General features: G+C 49.7%; 2 protein-coding genes and 1 long non-coding RNA gene across 5 annotated transcripts; 1 reads left to right on the top strand and 2 right to left on the bottom strand.

Moving 5' to 3' along the window:
- Window positions 1–4,854: 4,854 nt before the first annotated feature.
- Window positions 4,855–9,564, bottom strand: LOC142925717 (uncharacterized). Of its 2 annotated transcripts, none has more exons than XM_076069121.1 (4): window positions 7,744–9,564; window positions 7,294–7,421; window positions 6,882–7,040; window positions 4,855–5,053 (listed from the first exon to the last, which is right to left on the bottom strand). In XM_076069121.1, the coding sequence occupies exons 1-4, from the start codon at window positions 7,916–7,918 to the stop codon at window positions 5,036–5,038; spliced, it is 480 nt and encodes a 159-aa protein (XP_075925236.1). In that variant the 5' UTR covers window positions 7,919–9,564; the 3' UTR covers window positions 4,855–5,035. The 2 variants fall into 2 exon arrangements, with proteins under 2 accessions (XP_075925236.1, XP_075925235.1); XM_076069120.1 differs by lacking the exon at window positions 4,855–5,053 and having other exon boundaries at window positions 5,516–7,040; window positions 7,744–7,952; window positions 8,754–9,564.
- Window positions 9,565–9,581: 17 nt separating this feature from the next.
- LOC142925719 (uncharacterized) lies at window positions 9,582–15,526 on the bottom strand. Its single transcript, XR_012942656.1, has 3 exons — window positions 15,440–15,526; window positions 10,528–13,816; window positions 9,582–9,725 (listed from the first exon to the last, which is right to left on the bottom strand). It is a non-coding gene; the product is annotated as an uncharacterized LOC142925719 (long non-coding RNA).
- Window positions 15,527–15,633: 107 nt separating this feature from the next.
- Window positions 15,634–24,012, top strand: LOC142925718 (uncharacterized). Of its 2 annotated transcripts, none has more exons than XM_076069122.1 (11): window positions 15,634–15,829; window positions 15,982–16,309; window positions 17,119–17,236; window positions 18,586–18,655; window positions 18,951–19,039; window positions 20,344–20,451; window positions 21,670–21,779; window positions 22,081–22,117; window positions 22,953–23,030; window positions 23,577–23,627; window positions 23,871–24,012. In XM_076069122.1, exons 1-11 carry the CDS (start codon window positions 15,769–15,771, stop codon window positions 23,871–23,873), a joined length of 1,053 nt encoding a protein of 350 aa, XP_075925237.1. In that variant the 5' UTR covers window positions 15,634–15,768; the 3' UTR covers window positions 23,874–24,012. The 2 variants fall into 2 exon arrangements, with proteins under 2 accessions (XP_075925237.1, XP_075925238.1); XM_076069123.1 differs by having other exon boundaries at window positions 16,012–16,309.
- Window positions 24,013–24,322: the final 310 nt, after the last annotated feature.

Below are 24,322 nucleotides of genomic sequence, written 5' to 3' on the forward strand. Positions count from 1 at the left end.
AGTATGGATGTTGGAGAGGTGAGCGTGGATGGTGTAGGGGTGAGCGTGGATATTGCAGGAGTGAGCGTGGATGGTGTAGGGGTGAGAGTGGATGTTGTAAAGGTGAGCGTGGATGGTGTAGGGGTGAGAGTGGATGTTGTATGAGTGAGCATGGATGGTGTAGATGTGTGGATGGTATAGGGGAAAGCGTGGATGGTGTAGTGGTGAGCGTGGATGGTGTAGGGGTGAGCGTGGATGGTGTAGGGGTGAGCGTGGATGGTGTAGGAGTGAGCGTGGACATTATAAAGGTGAGCGTGGACGGTGTAGCGGTGAGCGTGGACGTTGTAGGGGTGAACGTGGATGTTGTAGGGGTGAGCGTGGATGTTGTCGGGGTGAGGGTGGATGGTGTACGGGTGAGCGTGGATGTTGTAGAAGTGAGCGTAGATGGTGTAGGAGTGAGGGTGCATGTTGTAGCGGTGAGCGTGGATGGTGTTGGGGTGATGGTGGATGTTGTAGGGGTGAGCGTGGATGTTGTCAGGGTGAGGGTGTATGGTGTAGGGGTGAGTGTGGATGTTGTAGAGGTGAGCGTGGATGGTGTAGGGGTGAGCGCGGCTATTGTAGGGGTGAGCGTGGATGGTGTAGGGGTGAGCTTGGATGGTGAAGGTGTGAGCGTGGATGGTGTAGGAGTGAGCGTGGATGTTGTAGGGGTGAGAGTGGATGGGGTTGGGTGTGGCGTGGATGGTGTCGGGGTGAGAGTGGATGGTGTCGGGGTGAGAGTGGATGGTGTCGGGGTGAGTATGGATGTTGGAGAGGTGAGTGTGGATGGTGTAGGGGTGAGCGTGGATGTTGCACGAGTGAGCGTGGATGGTGTAGGGGTGAGAGTGGATGTTGTAAAGGTGAGCGTGGATGGTGTTGGGGTGAGAGTGGATGTTGTATGAGTGAGCATGGATGGTGTAGATGTGTGGATGGTATATGGGAAAGCGTGGATGGTGTAGTGGTGAGCGTGGATGGTGTAGGGGTGAGCGTGGATGGTGTAGGGGTGAGCGTGGATGGTGGAGGAGTGAGCGTGGACATTCTAAAGGTGAGCGTGGACGGTGTAGCGGTGAGCGTGGACGTTGTAGGGGTGAACGTGGATGTTGTAGGGGTGAGCGTGGATGTTGTAGAAGTGAGCGTAAATGGTGTAGGAGTGAGGGTGCATGTTGTAGCGGTGAGCGTGGATGGTGTTGGGGTGATGGTGGATGTTGTAGGGGTGAGCGTGGATGTTGTCAGGGTGAGGGTGTATGGTGTAGGGGTGAGTGTGGATGTTGTAGAGGTGAGCGTGGATGGTGTAGGGGTGAGCCTGGCTATTGTAGGGGTGAGCGTGGATGGTGTAGGGGTGAGCTTGGATGGTGAAGGTGTGAGCGTGGATGGTGTAGGAGTGAGCGTGGATGGTGTAGGGGTGAGCGTGGATGGTGTAGGGGTGAGCGTGGATGTTGTAGGGGTGAGAGTGGATGTTGCAGGAGTGAGCGTAGATGGTGTAGGGGGTGAGCGTGGAGGTTGTAAAGGTGAGCGTGGAGGTTGTAAAGGTGAGCGTGGATGGTGTAGGAGTGAGCGTGGATGTTGTAGGGGTGAGAGTGGATGGGGTTGGGTGTGGGGTGGATGGTGTTGGGGTGAGAGTGGATGGTGTTGGGGTGAGAGTGGATGGTGTCGGGGTGAGAGTGGATGGTGTCGGGGTGAGTATGGATGGTGTAGTGGTAAGCGTGGATGGTGTAGGTGTGAGCGTGGATGTTGTAGAGGTGAGCGTGAATGGTGTAGGGGTGAGCGTGGCTATTGTAGGGGTGAGCGTCGATGGTGTAGGGGTGAGCGTGGATGGTGTAGGAGTGAGCGTAGCTATTGTAGGGGTGAGCGTGGATGGTGTAGGGGTGAGTGTGGATGTTGCAGGAGTGAGCGTGGATTTTGTATGAGAGAGTGTGGATGTTTAAGGGGTGAGTGTGGATGGTGTAGGGGTGAGCGTGGATGGTGTAGGGGTGAGCGTGGATGTGGCAGGAGTGAGCGTGGGTGTTGTAGGAGTAAACGGAGATGGTGTAGGGGTGAGGGTGGATGGTGTAGGGGTGAGCGTGGACGTTGTAAAGGTGAGCATGGATGATGTAGGAGTGAGCGTAGATGGTGTAGGGGGTGAGCGTGGAGGTTGTAAAGGTGAGCATGGAGGTTGTAAAGGTGAGCATGGATGGTGTAGGAGTGAGCATGGATGTTGTAGGGGTGAGAGTGAATGGGGTTGGGGTGGGCATGGATGGTGTTGGGGTGAGTGTGGATGTTGGCGAGGTGAGCATGGATGTTGCAGGGGTGAGCGTGGATGTTGCAGGAGTGAGCGTGAATGTTGTAGGGGTGAGCGTGGATGGGGTAGGGGTGAGTGTGGATGTTGTAGAGGTGAGCGTGGATGGTGTACGGGTGAGCGTGGCTATTGTAGGGGTGAGCGTGGATGGTATAGGGTTGAGCTTGGATGGTGAAGGTGTGAGCGTGGCTGGTGTAGGAGTGAGCGTGGCTGGTGTAAGAGTGAGCGTGGATGGTGTAGGGGTGAGCGTGGATGGTGTAGGGGTGAGCGTGGATGTTGTAGGGGTGAGAGTGGATGTTGCAGGAGTGAGCGTAGATGGTGTAGAGGGTGAGCGTGGAGGTTGTAAAGGTGAGCGTGGAGGTTGCAAAGGTGAGCGTGGATGGTGTAGAAGTGAGAGTGGATATTGTAGGGGTGAGAGTGGATGGGGTTGGGGTGGGCGTGGATGTTGGAGAGGTGAGCGTGGATGGTGTAGGGGTGAGCGTGGATGGTGTAGGGGTGAGCGTGGATGTTGCAGGAGTGAGCGTGGATGTTGTAGGGGTGAGCGTGGATGGTGTAGGGGTGAGAGTGGATGTTGTATGAGTGAGCATGGACGGTGTAGATGTGAGTGTGGATGGTATAGGGGAAAGCGTGGATGGTGTAGTGGTGAGCGTGGATGGTGTAGGGGTGAGCGTGGATGTTGTAGAGGCGAGCGTGGATGGTGTAAGGGTGAGCGTGGCTATTGTAGGGGTGAGCGTGGATGGTGTAGGGGTGAGCATGGACGTTGTAAAGGTGAGCATGGATGATGTAGGAGTGAGCGTAGATGGTGTAGGGGGTGAGCGTGGAGGTTGTGAAGGTGAGCATGGATGGTGTAGGAGTGAGCGTGGATGTTGTAGGGGTGAGAGTGAATGGGGTTGGGGTGGGCGTGGATGGTGTTGGGGTGAGTGTGGATGTTGGCGAGGTGAGTGTGGATGTTGCAGGGGTGAGCGTGGATGTTGCACGAGTGAGCGTGAATGTTGTAGGGGTGAGAGTCAACAGAAGGTGTATATCGGATTAATTGTTTATGTGGCAGCTGCTACATTGGACAGACGGGACGTAACATCAGCGTAAGACTTAAAGAACATAAGAGAAATATTAAATTATCTCAAACACAACTGTCGGCAGTGGCAGAACATGCTTGTCAACAAGGACACTCAATTGATTTTGACAATGTTGCAGTGTTGTGTAAAACTAATTATTACTGGCAAAGACTAATTAGAGAATCCATTGAAATTGAGAGGAACAAGAATAACTTTAATCGCTCTGACAGCTACAGGCTTAGTGCGGCCTGGAAGCGTATAATTAAATAATACACATTACATTTTGATTTAAAGAATTACTAATCTACAACTCATTACTAATCATAACCAATGACTGATTACTAATCGATCATATAATTACAATACCCCCCCCCTCCGCCTCTAATCACTGCACCTGATATGAGTTAAGTGATGACGTCACCCTGCTGCTCTATATAAAACCGGGAGCAAGGGAGGGCTTTACCATTCTGGCGAATTGCCCGATGATGCTGGTTGTATTTACCAGCGAAACGTCGTACTCAAACTGTAAATGTGGATTCGCTCTTCAACACACCGGTGGGCTAAAGTAGTGAATTATTTGTCTTTTTGTCAACGTGACACCTTTTTTTGCTGATTGGCCGTGTCGGGTGGTGGAGGGTTACGACACATTTATAAATAAACGCGATCTAACCCAAAAAACCTTTATTATGAATTCGTCAATCTAGATAATTTATAAGTGCATAGCTCCATTGGCTTCCTAATATCGGAAGGAAGAGCGTTCCAGACGGCCGCAGAAGTGCATTTGAACGCACGCGATGTGTTGACCGTCTCCGTTCGATGGGTGGCAAAAAAGTGCAGTGATACCAACAACTGTTGGGGCGAGCACTGTTATTGAGCGTCTATAAACGTTGTCACAGCACACAAGGAGGCGGTGTGGCCAGAGCCACACATTCCCAGCGCTGATATTTTACACACCGCACCGGATGCTCGTTTAAGGCCGAGCCAACCTAGGGGAGGCCCCAGACCGGTTCCGATATCCGATATCGCTCTCCTCTAACGTTTGACATAGCCAGGAATTCAACTTACAATGCCGGGTTCATAGAGCGGTGGCCACGGCCATGAATTTGACTCGGGAACGCCAGGTTCAAAGCAGCGATTCATAATTTACTTTGACAAGTGAAACATAAAAAAAACAATATATCCGCAACAATAACAGCAAAATAACGACACTGCTGCATGTCGTGACGCGGCGAGGCGACAGCATGACGACACCTGCGTGGGGTTCGCTGTGCTGCATCGCGTGGTTGAACTTCTTTTGCTCCGTACGTAGCCAACCGCGATAATCGGACTGCGGGGCAAGGACAGTTGTTCCCTCCACATTTAGAAACGTGCGTTTAAACAGATTATTTGATGTTCGGTTGGGGGCGAGGGAGCGGGGGGGACGACAATGCCGGCATGGCTCTCTCACCCAGCAGCACGTGGCCTCCTTCGTGCGAGAAGCACACGCCGGGCGTCGTGGGCGCGGAGGTGCAGGGCGTCACGGCGAAGCGGCGTGCTGGCTCCCCCAGGGACGCTCCGTTGAGCCGGGCCCCGCGCACGCAGCCCGGCCCTCCAGCGGCCCTGGGGTGGGGGGGGCGGTGACGGCACACCCGGGGCGCGCGACGCCTCCCGATATAACGGCGCTCCTCCTTCTCGGCCCGCATGGCTACCGTCAGCGCCACGTAGCGCGCTAATGCAAGACAGGAAACAAATGCATTACGAGCGCAAAACAGAGCTACATACAAACAACACCAAACACCGGCATAGACTCGGCCTTGAACATGTGATCTCTCTCTCTCCACTGTTAATAACACAAAATAACTTTGCGCGCCATTGTGGAGAACATAACAAAGATAAATAAGCAGACAATTCATATTCTTAGTTTTTTCGGTAAAGTCACGTTGAAGAGAAACAACAAAATAACAAAATATATATAAAACAATAAAAAATTCTCACGACGTTTCGACCATAACTCAAACGGTCATCATCAGGTGATGACCGTTTGAGTTATGGTCGAAACGTCGTGAGAATTTTTTATTGTTTTATATATATTTTGTTATTTTGTTGTTTCTCTTCAACGTGACTTTACCGAAAAAACTAAGAATATGAATTACTGCAGTCACGAAAGCTTTAAATCAAAATTTAAGCAGACAATTCGTTCTCCTTAACGTATTTGATTAACGTAAAAAATAAATGTATGGATTTGTACAGATCTCATCAGCCGCATCGTGGCCTTATGGAAGTGAATATAATTCTCACGTGGAAGGGCGGGTGGAAAAGTGCTGCCCCTTATTCTTTGGACAAAAGTATCTCAGAACTAGTTCAGCATTATCCGCTTCCGCGGGCTATTCTCTAGCAGGGGGCGGCACACTGCTTTGCGAGAGACACCAATAAGTCTGTCAACGAGCGTGAGCGCTCGCGATCGTGTGCTCTTACGAGTCCGTGCCATCGGAAATGCGCGCCGCTCACACGGAGTAGCAGCGCCACTTTAAGTGTCGAACAAAACTGGTCTGAGACTCAAGCATGGATGAGGAACGTCTCCCACAGGTGACCGCCTCCAGTTCCTCAGGTTTGGAGACTCCCGGCGAAACTGCGCTGGCCGCATCGCCGCACAAGGCTTGCGGGCGGGAACGGGAACAGGAGCAACAGCAGGAGTAGCAGCAGCAGGAGTAGCAGCAGCAGGAGCAGGAGCAGCAGGAGTAGCAGCAGCAGCTGGAGTAGCTGGAGTAGCTGGAGCAGCAGGAGTAGCTGCAGCAGCAGCAGGAGCAGCAGGAGTAGCAGCAGGAGCAGCAAGAGCAGCAGCAGGAGTAGCAGCAGGAGTAGCAGCAGGAGCAGCAGCAGGAGCAGCAGCAGCAGGAATAGCAGCAGCAGCAGCAAGAGCAGCAGCAGCAGGAGCAGCAGCAGGAGTAGCAGCAGCAGCAAGAGCAGCAGCAGGAGCAGCAGGAGTAGCAGCAGCAGGAGTAGCAGCAGCAGCAAGAGCAGCAGGAGCAGTAGCAGCAGAGCAGCAGGGTAACCGTGGGATGCGGATCATTGACGGCGTCGATTTGGGGTCCTGTTGAGGCCGGCGCTGTGCACTGCTCAGCAAGATAGGATGGGGCAGATTGGTACAGACCCTTGTAGATCAGGCGCAGAATCTTTATTTAGACTGCAGGAGGAATGTGATGAGTTATGAGGCTCTTTTTCATAGATGTCCAGTATGGGTGGGCCAACAAGAAGAGCAGGCATGGTTTGTAAATAATCCTATGGTTTGATGGGTCACCAATGTAACCCATCTCGTATTGGGAACGTTATCGGATAAGATTTCCGCTTTGGAACTCTCAGGCGAGCCGCGCCATTTGACACAGCCCCGGGGGGGGAAGGTGGATGTCCGGTGCTGGCACAGCCGGAGGCGCCATCGCGACAGTCCACCGTTTCACGGAGTGACGCTGACGGCACAAATCGCAACAAAACTCAGAATAAAACCCTCGAATCGGGCAAAACGCCCCGACACAGCACGACGAACGTGGGCGGCTTTCTACCTGCAGGTGTCGCCGGCCCGTGCCGCTCGCGACGCCACCCAGGTAGAGCGGGGAGCGCAGGCCGAACTCCGGGCCCCTGCGGCGTGTCGGGGCGGCCTTCGCCGCCGAGCCGTCCACGTTCAGCTCCCCGTGAGCCTCAGGGCCCACCACCACCTCCACCTGCGCGACACGAAGCGGCGGACCGGCGGGCAACGTCACGCTGGGGGGTTGCCACCTCTGGGGTGCAAACACAACCGGGGCGCATCACGATGTCACATCTAAAGTGATGTACAGATCACTATGAGCATCGAGGCCCACAGGGCTCCCCCACTACGCTGCTTTCTCTGTCTATACGGCTAGAAGGGAGATGTTTCGACTGTTGTAAGTAATGAGCTCCAATGTGTAACATCTGCAAATAACGGACTGCATTCACCATCAGCAGCTGCTGGGACAAGGGCTGCGCCTCCAGGTGCATGTCCAGGTGCCGCCTGTCGTCGTCCCCGCCGGTGGACGCGTACGCGAGCAACCCGTTGGCGTCGGTCTTCAGCTCCAGCGAGGTGCCTGTGAGAGGCACAGAGAGGGCACCGCCAACGTTGCTCACACATTAAAACTACACTATTTTTATTTGACCAGGTAAGGTGTCCTGAGCTATATAGCTCTTTTTCAGAAGTGACCCGCTTAAACACTCACAAATACGCCCACACACACACACACACACTCTCCCACGTACACAAACTCCCACATAAACATTCACCCACGTAGATCTAAAACTCATTCCTTTAGAACTGCTTTTTGTGTACAGTTTGTTGGTCTTTTTCCCTGCACCTCGGACAAGCACGGTTGGCTACATACGGTGCCAAAGAAGTTCAACACACGTACGTACATTTCCACACTTCGTCAGCTGCGGTGGATCGCGCTGCGCATGCGTTTCCCCCACAAGAGGCGGTCGTGCGTGGCTCCGGCACCGGCACTGTTGCCCCCCTGCCCCCGCACGCCCCCTGCGTGTCCCCCCCACGGCCCCGCACAGCCACCCTCGCCGGGCCACGCCGGCACACCATCCTGCACGGGCCTCAGGTGCCGCGCTGATGAACCCTGGCCACACGGTCACCATCGGTCACCACCAGTCACCACCACAACCAGCCATGGTCACCACCGGTCACACAGTCACCTGTCTCTGTTTATTGTATTACCGTACTAAATTACCAGCATAAGTCTGGCCCAAGTGTGAACAATGGAGGAGGTGGATCATTTCTGTGGATGGATCCAAGACAGTCGTGGATATTCCAGACTTTTATAGCCAGGACCCATGTCTGATGACTAAGTGTTGAAGATGACAATATTGACGACGACAATGACAATGCTATCGACGATGATGTTGAGGATGATGGTGACGATGACTTTGTACGACGCGCGAGTGTGATAGCCACGTGTCCCCGCGGCGCTGCAGAGACACAGATGCACATGCACATACGCGTAGACACAGACACACGCAGAGACACAGACGCACATGCGCATACGTGTAGGCACAGACACACGCAGAGACACAGATGCACATGCACATACGCGTAGACACAGACACACGCAGAGACAGACGCACATGCACATACGTGCAGGCAGACAGACGCAGAGACACAGACGCATATGAGCATACGTGCAGGCAGACACACGCAGAGACACAGACGCACATGCGCATACGCAAAGACACAGACACACGCAGAGACACAGAAGCACATGTGCATACGCGTAGGTACAGACACACACAGAGAGACACAGATGCACACACACGCAGGCAAAGACGCACACGCGCAAGAAAGAACGACAAAGTGACACGAACACATGCACGCACGCGCTAGGGGGGGTGCACACGCATCGAGCTCGTCTCTTCTAACAAACCAGAGCCTGCGGTGGCAATACGGAAATTCCACGTTCCTATGGCCAAGACAGGGGAGACCGAGGCGGCATCTGGAGGAGTTGCACAGAGCGAAGAGGTAAATGGTTGGAGCCTTCGTTGTATCCGTCGCTCATGGTCCGCAGGGTGTCCTCTTTGTCTTCAGGACCACCGCCCCCTCTTGAGGGCGACGGACAGAATCTCACCCTGCCCACACACACAGACTGTTGGGATGAGTGCTGTTCGCGAGCACCTGTGAAGGTCAGCACGGCACACAAGAGGGTGAGTTACCAACACCATGCCCGACCACCTTTGTCTTCCTAGTGGCGATGTTTACACACTGCAAAAAATACTCATTTTTGGCCAAGTCAACCTAGGAGAGGCCCAGGACCAAATCAGATAATCGTCACTGCTGTTGGCCGTGAGTGGCAATCGAACTCAGGTTGCCGGATTCGTAGCGCATTGCGCTAACCGTTGCACCACCACTCCCCACGATGTACCACTCCCCGCAGTCACCTCTCGATTAGCCTGGGTAAGAGTGTTAAAGGCTGTATGGGGGACCTTTTGTCTTTGTTTTTATTATTGTTTGCAGTGATCAAGAAGGGCAACGTGCTTCACTTAGACATGGATGGGGGATGTGAGCCGCGTCAAGGGCCCGGTGCCCGGGCTGCTCACACACACACACACACAGCAGGAGCTGCACGTTGGAGGGCTGCCCCGTGAGTCTCTCCCCACCGCACCACTACCACCACAACCACCGCCACCGCGCGTCACACGTGACAGGAGTCACCGACCGTTGATACTGGGGTGGGTGGTGTGGCCGACTTCAGGCCGGGCCGGTACTTGCAGGGAGTAGTAGAAGAGCAGGCCGCTTGGCTGCATGGTGCGGAACGTGAGCCTCGTCTCAGCACGGGGAAGGGCTCCTTGACGGCCAGCGACATGAACCCGTCGCCCGCCAGGTAGGCCTTGCGCGACACCTGCACGCCGAGGTCAGAGGGGGTGCGAGCGCTTGAGAGGCCGCGGGGCCAGCGGCGGGACCTCGGGGAGCACGGTTGCAAGTCGAGCGTCTCGGCTGCACGCGAGGGATGCGTGACAGACGCATCGTAAAGGTTTTTGGGTTAGATCTGGCAAATCGCCCGATGACCTGGTGAAAACGTCACAGTACTCGAATTGTAAACGTTGCGGATTTACACACAAACAACAAAACCAAGTCTGCTGAAGTAGTCACTATTTGGCACGTTTTGTTCACGTGACAAACCTTACTAATTGGCCATGTCGGGTGGTGGTGGGTTAATGAAACATTTATATTCACACGGTCTATCCCAAAAATCCTTTACTATGATTAATATTGGTCACGAAAGCCTTCTACGTGTTAGACTGCGTAACACTTTCTTTCTAAACATTGTGTGACGTTACTCTTCTAACGAGACGTTTCTTTCTCGGAGGTTTTGCGAGCATGTGAGCTCTACGCACATTTTAGCGGGTTCAAAGCGTGATTCACATCTCATTGGGCGGCTACAAACCGACAAGTTGAGAGACTTCCAGTGACAATCACCCGGGTTCAGTTACGCAAACATTTGATCCTTCTAAAAACGAAATAACTTTTTTTTAACTAAGCTATTTTTATTTCACCTGGCCACAAGCCACAACTCAACAAAAGTGGCTTACAAAGTGGACATTTATAGCTGCCAAATACTTTAAACGCACGTTGATTGTAAATGTGGGAGGGAAATAAACTGGAGGACCCGGAGAACGAACGGCAAGGTGCGGTGCGCGTACCAGCACGTCGTCTGATCAGCTGGCGCTCACTCCGATCATGTTCCTTCTGCAGGTCCAGGTTGGTGTCCTGCACCTTGAGGCTCAGGAAGCAGCACTTGAGCCCCGTCTCCATCGTCACGTGGGTACGGCTCCTGCGAGACGCGACGACGCCAACCCCTTGGGGGTCAAATCTGTGCCATCGATCACCGATTCTGACACACTTCCAGGACAGTTGTATGTAGTCTCAGTAGCACTATCAGTGATTTAAACTCTAACAATGGCTGCTGCACCCCTTTCACTAAGAATGCAATGCAACCTGACAGATTCACCACCAACCACTGGGCAGACACCGGGAGTGCGCTACGATAGAGACCCATTGCTGGTAACAGACTACGAGTGCCACACACCCCTTCCCCCTAACTCTCTGTAAAATATGAAAAAAAACTTTTTTTATTTTACCAGGTGAGCCCCACTGAGCTATAGATCTCTTTTTTAGAAGCGACCTGGCCACAAATGTTAGCCCAACAAAGTGGGTTATCATGTGGAAATGTATCGCAACCAAATACTCTAAACGCATATTTCTAAATGTAGAGGGAAAAGTCGGAGGACCCGGAGAAAAATCCACATGATCACGGGAAGAACATGCAGTCTCCAAATATACAGCAGGCGTTGGGGTCAAAATCGAACCCACGACCTCCTGTATACCAGGCGAATGCATTAACCTGACTGTCCTCAAAGATTCCTTGAGGAAGTAACCTTCTAATGTAAGTATGTATGCATGTTGAACTTCTTTCGCACCGTACCTTGGCCAACCGTGCTGTTATAATCATAAGTTTATATCTATGACTACAGGACTGCCAACAACACAGTCCCGTATATTTCATAAAAATGGTTGTATATTAAGTCAACACGTGTAAAAGATCGATTGAAATGAATTGGAAGGAGATAATATTTAAACTACCCCTACAGGTGGCAGTGCTACAGTATTGCATTTCAACCAATACTAAGAATTATATAATGTTAGTGCTCCTGTTAAATCAGGCTGCGCTCCTGACCTGAAGGATGGTTTGAGGATACAGCCTTCCAACATATCTGGTATAGATCATACTACTTCATGTAAAACTACAGTACAGCACTGATAGCAATACAGTCCATTACATGTTGTATTAAGGGTTGTTCATGCGTTAGAAGTAGACAGTAATTGAAATTACGCCTGCAGGTGGCAGAGAACCACGCCACGCTGGTGCGCTACACGGCGCTGCTGCAGAACCTAACGGTGCGCGTGGAGCGAATGGAGCAGGGCCATGACTGCTACACAGAGCTGGACTATAAGCTGCTGCGGGTGGAGATCAGGAAGATGGAGCAGCTGGTACAGCAGCTGAAGCTGGACGTCTCCAGCGCCACGCACGATCATCTCCACCCCTGGTTCAGTCACGATTGTCTCAAAGGCACGCAATTGTTTCCATCAGGGGTGCTGCAATGCCCACGGTTCCTTTTGGGCAGATATGCAGACTCAGCTTTTGCAGCTGAAGGTGGCACGTAAAAAGGGGAGTACCTTGGATCACTGGAATGCGGAGGCAGCAGTTCTTGCAGTCGCTGGACTGTGTTGGATGGCTTCTCATAGAGAGCTGAATTGAACTTCACGAGCAAATTTGTGAGGAAAATGTTAAAGCCACTGCTTCAGAATTTTCATAAATTTTGTGAAATCTGTACACAGTATCTGAACATGGAAAAGCTGTACTGTACTTTCTACTGCATGTACAAAATGGTGTTAAAGCTCGTGAAAAAATACACATACTGACAAAAAATTACAGCCCTTTATCATTGCACTCTGGTCATGGCGGAGCATTTGGGGGGGGGTTGGGTGGCACTTCATGTAAAATTAGGGATTTCGATCGGATCATTGGGGTTTATCTATATATAAAAAGGAAATTTGTAAATGTGTCTGTTCAAAATGTTTAGCATACTTCCTGACATGCAACTTGAAATGTGCCATGTGGGTACTTTCCAGACTGTACACAATGCAAAAATTAGAAAAATAGACTTTTGTTTTTTTTGGGGGGGAGGGGGGGGGGCGTAATAATGGATATATTTTGCACGGCAAGTGAGCTGTGACTTCACATCTGTGATGTCACCCGCGCATGCGGAAGCGTCACGCAGTGTGCCTGTTTTTAATTGTATCACTTAAAGAACCAGGCTCCAGTCTACATTATAGACTGCCAGTACACTCACCCAGCTTAATAACCAGGCTCCAGTCTACATTATAGATTGCCAGTACACTCACTCCGATGAAGAACCAGGCTACAATCTACATTAGTGTTTTAATTATTATTTATTTTTAATTTTTTATTCACTTTATTATTTTTCTATCTACGTGACTTTACCAAAAGAACCAAGGAATAGTATGAACTATTCACATATTTTGAAAAAAAAGTGAATATCACTTTTACTGTATGATGATATACAAGAAACTGGTAGGTTATAAAAACCAAATAAGAATTGAAAGTAAAATACTTTGTTAGAGCTGCCTGAGGTTGTAATTTTAAGCATTTTTTTCCTCCGAATGAAGTGAAACACTTAATTATTGATTTCCAAATGTAATGACGCCATATTATTTATGAAAAAAATTCAGAGAAAGAACATAACACCGATTACTAGTCATTGTTGTAAATGTTCAGTGCAGTAACTCATAACATAACTTGCTTCCTCTGGTTTTCCCCTCCACATTTAGAAACATGCATTTAGAATATTTGGCTGCTATAAATGTCCACGTGATAAGCCACTTCGTTGAGCTAACATTTGTAGCCAGGTCGCTTACGAAAACGAGCTGTACAGCTCAGTGGGCCTAACCTGGTAAAATAAAAAAGGTTGCATTCTCAGGCACGTTCTTTGGCTGCTGTTCCATCATCCGCCTTGTCCAAATGCCATCATCTCTTCAAGAAATTATTCTCCTCGTGCGTTTATGACTAAAATAAAACAAATTAGGTTACCCTGTGTGTATGTATCACACGCTCGTCTTATAGACACACACAAAGACAAAAGACCCCCGCTTTAGCCTTAACATATTTTTTGTAAAATATATGGTTCAAAGAAGGCCGTATCGGGCATAGGCGGGTGTTGTCTGACCATACTTCACCAGTGCGTGCCGGTAACGCTGGGAGAGCGGGAGGTAGCGGGGCTTGACCAGGACCGGTTCAGATATCAGTCGCCTCTGATGTTCGCCGTGGTCGGGAACCGAACTCGGCTTGGATTTGAAGCGCCGTGTGCCAACCACTGTGCCACCGCTCCATCCCCACTGTACAGCACCGTACTCAACAACAAAAGCTTCAAAATACAATTCTGCAATAACGTATCATGCAGATAAATAACTCGTGCGTACAAAGTATGTGTGGGTGACGATCGTCCAGTAAATCAATGATCGCTCACGGAATAATTCTTCAAACAGTCGTGAAGATTAAAGCTGCAGGCATTGGCCACGCGGCACACAACACATGAGCCTCATAAACACCAATCTTGAGACTCGGTGAAGATTTGCTCAGTAAATAATTGACATTATTATGTCATTGTTATTATAGGACCAAACTTAGTACACGTAATGCTCTCGTGTGCGTGTTCGTGTAGCGGTTAGCGCGTTGCGTTGCTGTGAACCTGGCGACCCGGGTTCGATTCCCGCTCACGGCCAACACCGGTGACGATTTTATCTGAACCGGTCCTGGGCCTCCCCTAGGTCCACTCAGCCTCAAATGAGTACCTGGTGCGGTGTGTAAACATCGCCACTGGGGAGACAAAGACGGTCGGGCGTGGTGCTGGCCACCCACCCCCTCGTGTACCGTTCCGGCCTTCATAGGTGCTCGCTAACAGCACTTGCCCCTACAGTCTGTTAAGGCTACACGGGAGATATTTGTCTTTGTTGTGTCTATAAATGATGAGTAGCGATGGTAGTCTGTACTCGAGAGAGATGTTTGTACTGTACACGTGTCTGGAGCGTTATACACGAGGGGGTGGGTGGCCAGAAGCACGCCCGGCCGCCTTTGTCTCCCTTGTGGCGATGTTTACGCACGGCACTCGGCACTCATTTGAGGCTGAGTCGACTTAGAGGAGGGCGTAGAAGCGGACCGGTGTTGGCCCCGAGTGGGAATCGAACTCGGCTCGCCGGGTTTATAGCGCAGACACATCAACACACAGACATCAACACACAGACATCAACACACAGACACATCAACACACAGACACATCAACACACAAACACATCAACACACAGACACATCAACACACAGACACATCAACACAGACACATCAACACAGACACATCAACACACAGACACATCAACACAAACACATCAACACAAACACACCAACACACAGACACATCAACACACAAACACATCAACACACAGACACATCAACACACAAACACAGACACATCAACACACTGACACATCAACACACAAACACATCAACACACAAACACATCAACACAAACACATCAACACACAGACACATCAACACAGACACATCAACACACAAGGCACATCAACACACAGACACATCAACACACAAACACATCAACACAAACACATCAACACACAGACACATCAACACACAGACACATCAACACAGACACATCAACACACACATCAACACACAAGGCACATCAACACACAGACACATCAACACACAAACACATCAACACACAACCACACACCCCTCACCCTCCCCTATAAAATATCCCAATTACTTAAATACTTCAACTAACTTTACTTTATTAAAACACGTCACGCGAGTCTAAGTCCAATCGTGTGTTCTGATTATTTTTAATTTATAAGTCAAATGGCTGTGCGCCTCGAGGCGCCGACATCAACAGCCGCTCTGGTCAATGGCCATCAAAATCAACAGCCGCGCAAACGAACCAGATCACATTTGATACACTTACAGAACGCCATCGCACGGCGTTTATATGACATGCTACGTAACGATGTTGTCGTGGATTGTAACGCGTTCACCATTGTTGTTGTTGTTGTTTTTGTTGTGGTTCTCGTGAAGGGCGCGGTTCTCGCGAGATCTCGTGACGGGCGCGGCTCTCGCGAGATCTCGGTAACCCGGAAGGGGCGGGGTCTCAGAGACGGCAGGGCGGAAGCACGCATCAGACGGCGGAGGGAGGCGGAGAAGTTGGCTGTGACAGTGGCGCGGAACACGAAGACGGCCAAGCAACGCGAATCACAGCCCAGCAGTGCCGTGGAGTCCACGACGGCGACAACAGCTATGGCGAACGAAGCCGACATCCTCTCGCTCTGCGTGGCCATGGCGAACATGACTTTCCAAGGTGCGCGTCACTATCGCACAACACAGCAGCAATAACACACAACACAAACCTATAACATACAAAACACACATCAGCATTAATGTACAACATACAGCACTGTCGCACATGTATTATAATGTAAGTTCACAAATTAATATTCTCCACTGACTCAGATTTTAGTCCCCCCACCACCGTGTCCACAGAGCATGAAGTGTGCATGGAGACCCAGGCTACAGCCAGGAGTCCTCATAGAGGCCCCAGACCCCACATGTTTGAGGAGTTGTCTGGGTTCCCCGCACGTGGTGGAAAGAGAGGCGAATATGCACACCATATGGGCACCTGGAAAACAAGGAATGGTGCAGGATGGACACGAGGTGATGGCGGAGGCTCTTGTAGTAGCGGAGGACGAGATGCTAGAGATGGCCGAATCCCCCGCTCCCATCGTATGAGTGGACGTGGAAATGTGGACAAGGGGGATAGGTCGGGTTCCTGCCAGCGCCGGTAAGTTTAACTGAGCGCACACCGTGCATGTGTGTGCAGAGGGGACGCGGTGATTAGGCCACTGCACTATGTACCTGGGGACCTTAGTTTGATTTCCAGCCATGGCTACATCAGTGGAGATTGATATATGAACCGGTCCCCGGGCCTGCCCAAAGTCGATTTGTACCTGCTGCATTGTGAAAACTTTAGCAGCAATGGGGCAGTGAAGGCGGCCTGGTGCGGCTGACCAAACCACCCACCCCTTTACATGCCATTTAGGCCTTAATAGGCGCTCACTGACATCACTTGCTCTTACAACCTAGGTAGGCTACAAGAGGGTTATTTACTCTATATGATCCGGAAGGCCACCACAATACTCTTTTCCCATAGCGGTGAATGAGGCTCTCACCTCAATCCTCGGAGCCCACATCTGATTCTCCATGGTGCGCACGCCCTGGTTTTCATACAGCATCTAGAGATGTGTTCGAGTTAGACGCTATATACATCCATCAGTGTTTAGCTATTGCGTTATTTTTAGAGTCGGGGCATAATTTCAGCTGGGTCTGTCTGGGTCAGTAACATTTTGACTAATAACCTCAACCCGGCGCACCACATCCAGTATACATCTTGCTCTGCCTGTGGCTATTAGTCACGTTCCTATTATAGTCGACTAGCGACCTAGAATATAATGCAAACCTCGAGTAGAGCCTGGACACTGCCTCTGTCTGGGCAAAGCGCAGGTTTTTCTCATGTGCCTAATTCTTGCCCTCATCGCTGATGTTCTGTGCTGTTGTGTTTTGTTTGTGGTGCACCTGCGTTGCCACCACCAGCGGACCCTATACGATGTCCATCTGCAAGGCGCAGCGGCAGCAGCTGCTGATGGCCAAGCGGCGCATCTTCAAAGCCGATTCTGCGGTGCCAAGCCAATTGTGCTGGTTCGAGATCTCGGTAAATGTACTGGGGGGTGTGCAAACGTGGAGATGGAGTATCCTAGGTATCAGGTTTTGAGAAAGAAATGCCAATTATAAAAGGTTAACAGTTGCACCAAAATAATTATAGAATATAGAGACTTGTCATTTTGGTGACCCAGGTCACTCTCGGAAATGTATGCATTTAAACTTATTTCACACCATACATAGCCAACCATGCTGACCGGAGGTGCGGGAGGACAACTAAACACAACAAGTAGTTATAGGGAAATGAGTTGTCAATTTATATTTAAGAGTGCATAGCTCCAGTAGCTTCCTGATATTGGAAGAGCGTTCCAGAAGGCCGCAGAAGTGCATTTGAATGCGCTCGATGCAGTGACTATCTTTTTTCGATGAGTGGCCAAAAGCCACTACGAGGATGACTGGAGCTCATGTGATGGTTTATGCTCCTTGACAAAAAGTGAACACATCCTGGTCTCTTGAATTCTCAACTGGTTAAACAAACTAAACTTTGACGTTGTAAAGTATCTAGTTTAAATCGACATGCAACATTGATATATAAGAATAGATGTTAGCCTTTCTGGCAATAAAAATAGTGTTAAGATGTTATAACACCATTTTGAAACCTTTTGCAAGGAATCATGTCTGCATTAACCATATATGCTCGTGGTGAACATGCAAACAAAAAACATGCTCTGGTAGTATATGCATTGTCTTTTAAACTGATTGGTCCACACCATAGACAGCTTTCTTTAGAGCCATGCCCTCTTAAACTTGTGATGCTATGACACTTTTCCTATATGGACGCAACCATATATTTATACCTGGTTCAGTTTGTTAACATCACCAATGGGGAGACAAACACAGCTTGGTGTGGTGCTCACCACATCACCGTCTGGTGTACCTTTCCGGCCTTAATTAGTGTTCACGAAGAGCACTCGCTGCCCCCAATACTCTGTAAGCCTAAACAGGGAGTATTTTCTGTGGTTGGTTGAGCAAACCCACTGCACTCTGGTCCCGGCTCCAGTAATCACCCTGCTGTTAGAGTGGGTATCTGAGCTTGGTCAATTTGACCTAAAATAAACGTACAGGGCCATTACGTAGACAATGTTAGCAGTGACAAAGACAGCCAGGTCTGTGTGTTACTATGCCCACTGCTGTGCCAAGTCAACTCAGCGCGGCTCAGGCAGCGACAGGTTGTTTTTCTACTGCAAAAGCCGTGTCACTGAGTGACACGCAATGCGTGTAGATGACATGGTGATGCTGTGTCCTCACATTGTGCTTAAAATTGGTGCACCCCAACAGACCCTGTCATAGCAGCCAGTTTATGCTAATGGGGGATGCGACATGTGCGTGTTCTTTTTACAGAAATGTTTGAGCCAAAAATATGACCCTACCAACAAAGCTCTGGACTTGAAGGCGGTCAGAATTAATGAAGGTAATTGAAACAAACATTTGTGTTTTTTTAAGTTTACTTTGCACTCCTGCACATTGACAACTTGTCACAACTCAGCTTTATTATTTGAGCCGAGAATCGTTCATACTGTTTCTTTAGTCTCATTTGTTCTAGTTTATTCATCCTGTTAGCCTAAAGATATCATTGTCATGTCATTTTAACTAATATTTAATTAATTCATCCTTATACGCATCACTCACTGTATGCATCGCGAGGGTAGGAGTTGAGTTGAACGCAACGCGTAATGAATGCACGATCACCCTCCCCCACTCCCCAGAGCTGGAGGCACGTGGTGTCGACCTGGTTTTGAACCGGAAGGACCACATGGATGGTCTGAACAAGATCATCCGAGAGAATATTCCAATGGTACGGCCTTCTCCTCTCCCCACGTGTTTTAATGCTTTGCACCTAAGGTATAGTGTTGCTGCGTTAGCTCTCTTGGTCCATTCGTCTGTAGGGCATTATTACTCTTAAAACACATTCCTGCAGAGGGAGCTGGTAGGAACGTTGCTTGCCTCGAATGATGGCTCAACGAATTGGCGGCTTATAATTTAGAGATTGTGAGCATCCGCATACTCCAAACGCATGTTGTTGATTCTCCACGTGGAGGGAAAAATGTCGTGAAGATGGCCGGACGTGGTTGGTGGCCACCCACCCCCTCGTGTGTGCCGTGGCCGCCTTCCCCACCCCGCCCCTCCCTCCCCACCCAGCCCCTCCCCACCCTCCCCTCTCCACCCAGCCCCACCCCTCCCATTTTTGGATGGACGACAGACGGACACAATAATCCCTTGTGGGCTGGGTGGAACCAGGAGGTTCCTACCAGTACAAAATACGTACCAAACTGCAGTATAATGTGGCATTGGTATTAGCGACTAGATTAATTAGTGCTGGATTAGAGGCGCGTCGCCACACGTGGATGTTGGTGCGTGCTTCATGGTTGCGTAGCCCCCATTTTACCTCGCGGTCATCGCCGACCATCGACTTGAGATAAAACCAAAACGAGGCACGGCACGACATTTACATTGCTGCTATTGCTGCTAAACCGTAGGTGGTGGCACTGCACTGCGCTACGAACCTAGCGGCCCAAGTGTCTATTCCCGCTCACGGCCAAAATCAGTGACAATTATTCTGAACCGGTCCTGGGCTTCCACTAGGTCGACTCAGCCTCAAATGAGTACCTAGTGCGGTGAGTAAACATCGCCACTGGGGAGACAAAGGCGGTCGGCGTGGTGCTGGCCACCCACCCCCTCGTGTGCCATCCTGGCCTTCATAGGTTCTCGCTAACAGCACTTGCTCCTAGTCTGTTAAGGCTATACTGGGGATCTTTGTCTTTTGCCTCCCTTAGAGGGGAGCGGTAGTGCAGTTGTTCGCACGCTGCGCTATGAATCGAGCGACCAGAGTTCGATTTCCGCTCACGGCCAACACCAGTGACGATTATCTGAACCGGTCCTGGGCCTCCTCTCGGTCGACTTAGCCTCAAATGAGTACCTAGTGCAGTGTGTAAACATCACCACTAGGGAGACAGAGGCGGTCGGCGTGGTGCTGACCACCCTTGTGTACCGTGCTGGCTTTCATAGGTGCTCGCTCACAGCACTTTCTGCAAAAGACTGTTAAGGCTATAAGAGGGACCTTTTTCTTTTCTGTGCCTCCCTTGCTTTCCACTCCCACAGATCACATCCCTGAATCTAACGTGCAATGACCTGCACCGGTTGGATGACCTGGCAAAACTTGCCCAGCACACTCCATCTCTCAAGAAGCTGAACCTCTCCAAAAACAATGTGGGTGTGAGCGCCGTTCAATAAATCGCGACGTGACGCTCGCATGCCTGGTGCACCTCTGGTGCGAGCGTCGCGTTGGTTCAGATTCCTCGCCACAGCGAGTCGACCGTTCGTTACGCGATTCAATCCAAGTATCGATATACCTACTATTATATCTTATATCGTCTCCTTTTGTTTTGGTGCTTGTTCATTTCCGATTCGCTTGATATTATTTTAAGCATGTATTGGGTATCAGATATGCCTTTAATTAGTGGAAACGTAATTAATTATTTAAATGCAATGAATACACAAATGTGAAACGTACTATTGCAGTTTAGTACATCAACATGTATCACCTATGGGTGGTACCTGTTGATGTACTTTGTACAGTAGGCCCGCAACTCCGCATCAATACGTCAATTAACTTCAGTCATTGCACTCACAACGCATGCACCAAATGGTGTGTCGGAACCAGTTCTTTATTATTCATGCAAATTATATGCACGTTAAATTAGGCTAATGACACATAAGAGACAGACAAGGCAGACAACTAATTATATGGACAAAACATATTGGGCTGCATGAACAAGATAGGCAACAAGACAGTGCAGACAAGAGAGTACAGTGAGACATACGATGAGACGGTCAGTACAAATGGGACACAGTACATACTGGACAGGACAGACCACACAAACAAAATACAATTAATACAAACAAAAGACGAAACATAGCATGGACTCTTGAATTTGACCATTATGCTGAAATGGGCTAATTAATCAATTAAGTTGAGAGCTGATACATTCACTTAGAATATGTGATTGCAGTATTTGGCCTCCTTTGTTAACCCTTTTCAACGAATATTAAAGGAATTTCTGCATTGACTCTGCCCATTCGTAATGGAGGGCAATGTAACGTTCATAAAATGTGATCCAATATAAACGAAATGTTTGTATAATGTGTTGTTACTATCAAGGACACCCAACTGAATACCGCACACCAATGATGAAAGGGTTAACCAAAAGAGATGCAAACTATAGCACAAGGGACTGTTTACAAATATGCATACACATTTTGCCGTGACAGCTGCGCGTCAGCTTTTGCACGCTAAGGCAAATGCATTCTGCAAAGCGTTACAATCCATGCGTGGGCATGGATTGTAATGCATAACTTGTGGTAAGTTGCCCAGAAGCATGGCCCTTATGCCCCTAATTGTATGGAAATATCTCCCCTGCCATGCAGCTCAAAGATGTGAGGGAACTTTACCCACTGAAGGCCTTCAATTTGAAAGAGCTATGGCTGAACGGGAATCCGCTGTGCGACTCCTTCCACGACCCAAATGCCTACATGAGGTACCGCTCCTTCGTCATGAACGCGACATTGCCCGCTTACCCATTCGCCTGTCCGTCCACGCAGCTCCCCACTCACCCAGGCACTCACTCGTCCTCATGCTTATCCACCCACTCATCTACATGGTTTATCTTTGTGGTTGCCTGTTCAACCAATGGCTCGCCCGCACGCCTACTCCCCCACCCTCCAGCTTCACCCATGCACTCAACACCCCGCTCGCTCATGCGTTCATCCACCCGGTCACTCACACACACTCCCTTGGCCTTGTGTCCCATCTCTAACTGCATGTGTGTGTGTCAACAGCTTCGTGCGAAACCACTTTCCACAGCTCGTGATCCTGGTGAGTGACCCTCCACAGATGCCGGCCCTCAAGCTATCCCCACTCTCTGTGATATTTGTGTCTCCGTGCATTCCAGTTTCCCCACACATGCAAAAGTGCTTGTGATCAGAGGATTTTGCCAAATGCACCAAGTAAAACACTTCTGAAGAAGGTCATCATTTCCTGCCTTGGTCAAACTACTGCTGGATGAATACCTCCCCTAAGCCATTGAAATTTCTCATGATTGCGAAATTGTAATAACCCACCTAGCACCTGCCCATGAACAACTGTTAGATGGGTTCCATCTCATTGCTGCATTCTTGATCATCAGCCATTAACCCTTATGAAGACGTGTCCTGCCCGAGCCCACTTAAGTTTCTTAATTGTTTGTATAAGAGTTCACTTAAGAAAAGGTTACGTGCAGTTTACAGATGACACAGAGGAACATGAGCAGCTGTTGAATGTCATCTGTTTTTTGTTTTTGTCCTGCTGGCGGTTATCAACATCATCACTTATTGCTTCAATCATCTATCTCTAACACCATCTTTGACTATCTTCGTCACACATCTACCATCGTTACCACAATCATCACTATCATCATCATTGCCACAAACACCACCACTATTGCCGTCATCTTCATCCTGACCGCCAACATCATAATGTAATTCCATCATCACCATGATCCCTTTCACCATAACTACTACTTCCACAACAATCATTACCATCTTTACCATTATCTTCATCACCACGACTACTGTTTCCATAATCATGCTCACCACTATAATCAATCACAATCATTATCGCCATGATCTATACCACTTTTTACAACCACTACCTTCACCATTGTCACCATCAGGATGGGCAGATGCTTTCGCAGCTGCGAAGTTCTACGCCTGTGGTGCCCTCCACGCCTGCGGTGGTGCACAGAATTGCGGTACGCTTCGCTGCAACAATGAGAAATATTTATTCTCCCAACTTTTCGAGGGCCATGCGGCTCTTTGGCCACAACCCTGGCATTACTCCTACCACTTCCCATCCTCCATTTTGTCCACAGCCAGATGAAAGGAACAATATTTATTTTAAAATAATTATTATTAGAGGTTTAACGTATGCTTGAAATGGCTTAAGCATATACCAAGCTCTAATCAATCACTTGTTTACATATCCACCATTTTATTTTACAAAACATTGGCAAAAACTTAAACTTAATCAGCAGCAGCTTAACAGTTGCACCTCTTGTGCACTGACTTTGTGACATTATGACTGTTTCCGAAGTCGGCCAACATCAAAGCGTGCAGCTCCCATAGGAAAGCGAGCAAAGCGGCACAATGTAAGGGGTTTACATGACCCACTTGGAGTGGCGTCGCCCATTCAGGCTGCCATGGGATCCAGGCCAGGCCTAGTTATCTGGTTGGCAAACTGGGTAGTCATGTTGACGTCTCTCCTGTGTGCGTGCGCGCCCACTCTCGGGTGGCTGCAGGAGAACAGCTGGCAGTTCCAGCAGTGTGCGAACACCCTCATGGAACTGAACGTGAGTGCCGTCCCATCCGCACCGTTTATGGACACGACTGATAGCAAACGGTCGGGCGCATTCGCGTTTGACGAGCATCACTAACGATACCGCCCATCTCCCCTTCTATTCCACCCCTCTCTCTCCCCCCTTCCCTCATCACTGTCGCCGTCCGCCTCGGATCTCCGAAAACCGCGGTCGCCTACCTTCATCGTTCCTTTTCGTCCGACTACCGGACGGATTCCACGGGAGGCGTTCGTACAGTGAGCAGGCGTCCGCCGCAGATTGCTGGCGATCTCGGCACACATTCTCCTACCAACCCTTTCCTCCACAACCCTTATACATTGCAATTTATTTGTTTTTACCCCATTTGGGGGGAGAGGAAAAAAATAAAAAAATAACTATATTTGAAACTGTGTCCTCAAACTCACGACACACTAACACCTTGTACCCTGGTTGTTATTTCCCCCCACCTATACCCATGACATCACAAGACGCTGGCATGACGCAATGGTTGGTACACAATCCAGAAGTCGCTAGTTTGATCTGTTATCGTGGTAATCAATGGAAACGTTTCTTAAATCCATCCGGCTTATGTCCACACAACCGATATGCTTGAGTGGATAAACAATTGGAAGAACGCAAACATCCCAAAGAAGCGCCTCATTGTGGATCAAACCATCAGGAAGCTCACTGGCCCCTCACCACCGCAAGCA

Source organism: Petromyzon marinus, chromosome 23, assembly GCF_048934315.1.
Source record: "Petromyzon marinus isolate PM22_M1 ecotype Great Lakes invasive population chromosome 23, UKy_Petmar_22M1.pri1.0, whole genome shotgun sequence".
NCBI lineage: Eukaryota > Metazoa > Chordata > Hyperoartia > Petromyzontiformes > Petromyzontidae > Petromyzon > Petromyzon marinus.

Bases quoted from the DNA above. Each gene is read 5' to 3' on its own strand.
- LOC142925717 (XM_076069120.1), bottom strand. From the start codon at position 7,918: ATGGTGTGCCGGCGTGGCCCGGCGAGGGTGGCTGTGCGGGGCCGTGGG. The intron at 7,422-7,743 runs GTACGTACGTGT...TGCCTCTCACAG, and splicing joins AGCTGACGAAGTGTGGAAAT to GCACCTCGCTGGAGCTGAAG. The intron at 7,041-7,293 runs GTGAATGCAGTC...CGTGTCGCGCAG, and splicing joins TGTCCCAGCAGCTGCTGATG to GTGGAGGTGGTGGTGGGCCC.
- LOC142925718 (XM_076069122.1), top strand. From the start codon at position 15,769: ATGGCGAACGAAGCCGACATCCTCTCGCTCTGCGTGGCCATGGCGAAC. The intron at 15,830-15,981 runs GTGCGCGTCACT...CCACTGACTCAG, and splicing joins GGCGAACATGACTTTCCAAG to ATTTTAGTCCCCCCACCACC. The intron at 19,040-20,343 runs GTACGGCCTTCT...CCACTCCCACAG, and splicing joins TCCGAGAGAATATTCCAATG to ATCACATCCCTGAATCTAAC.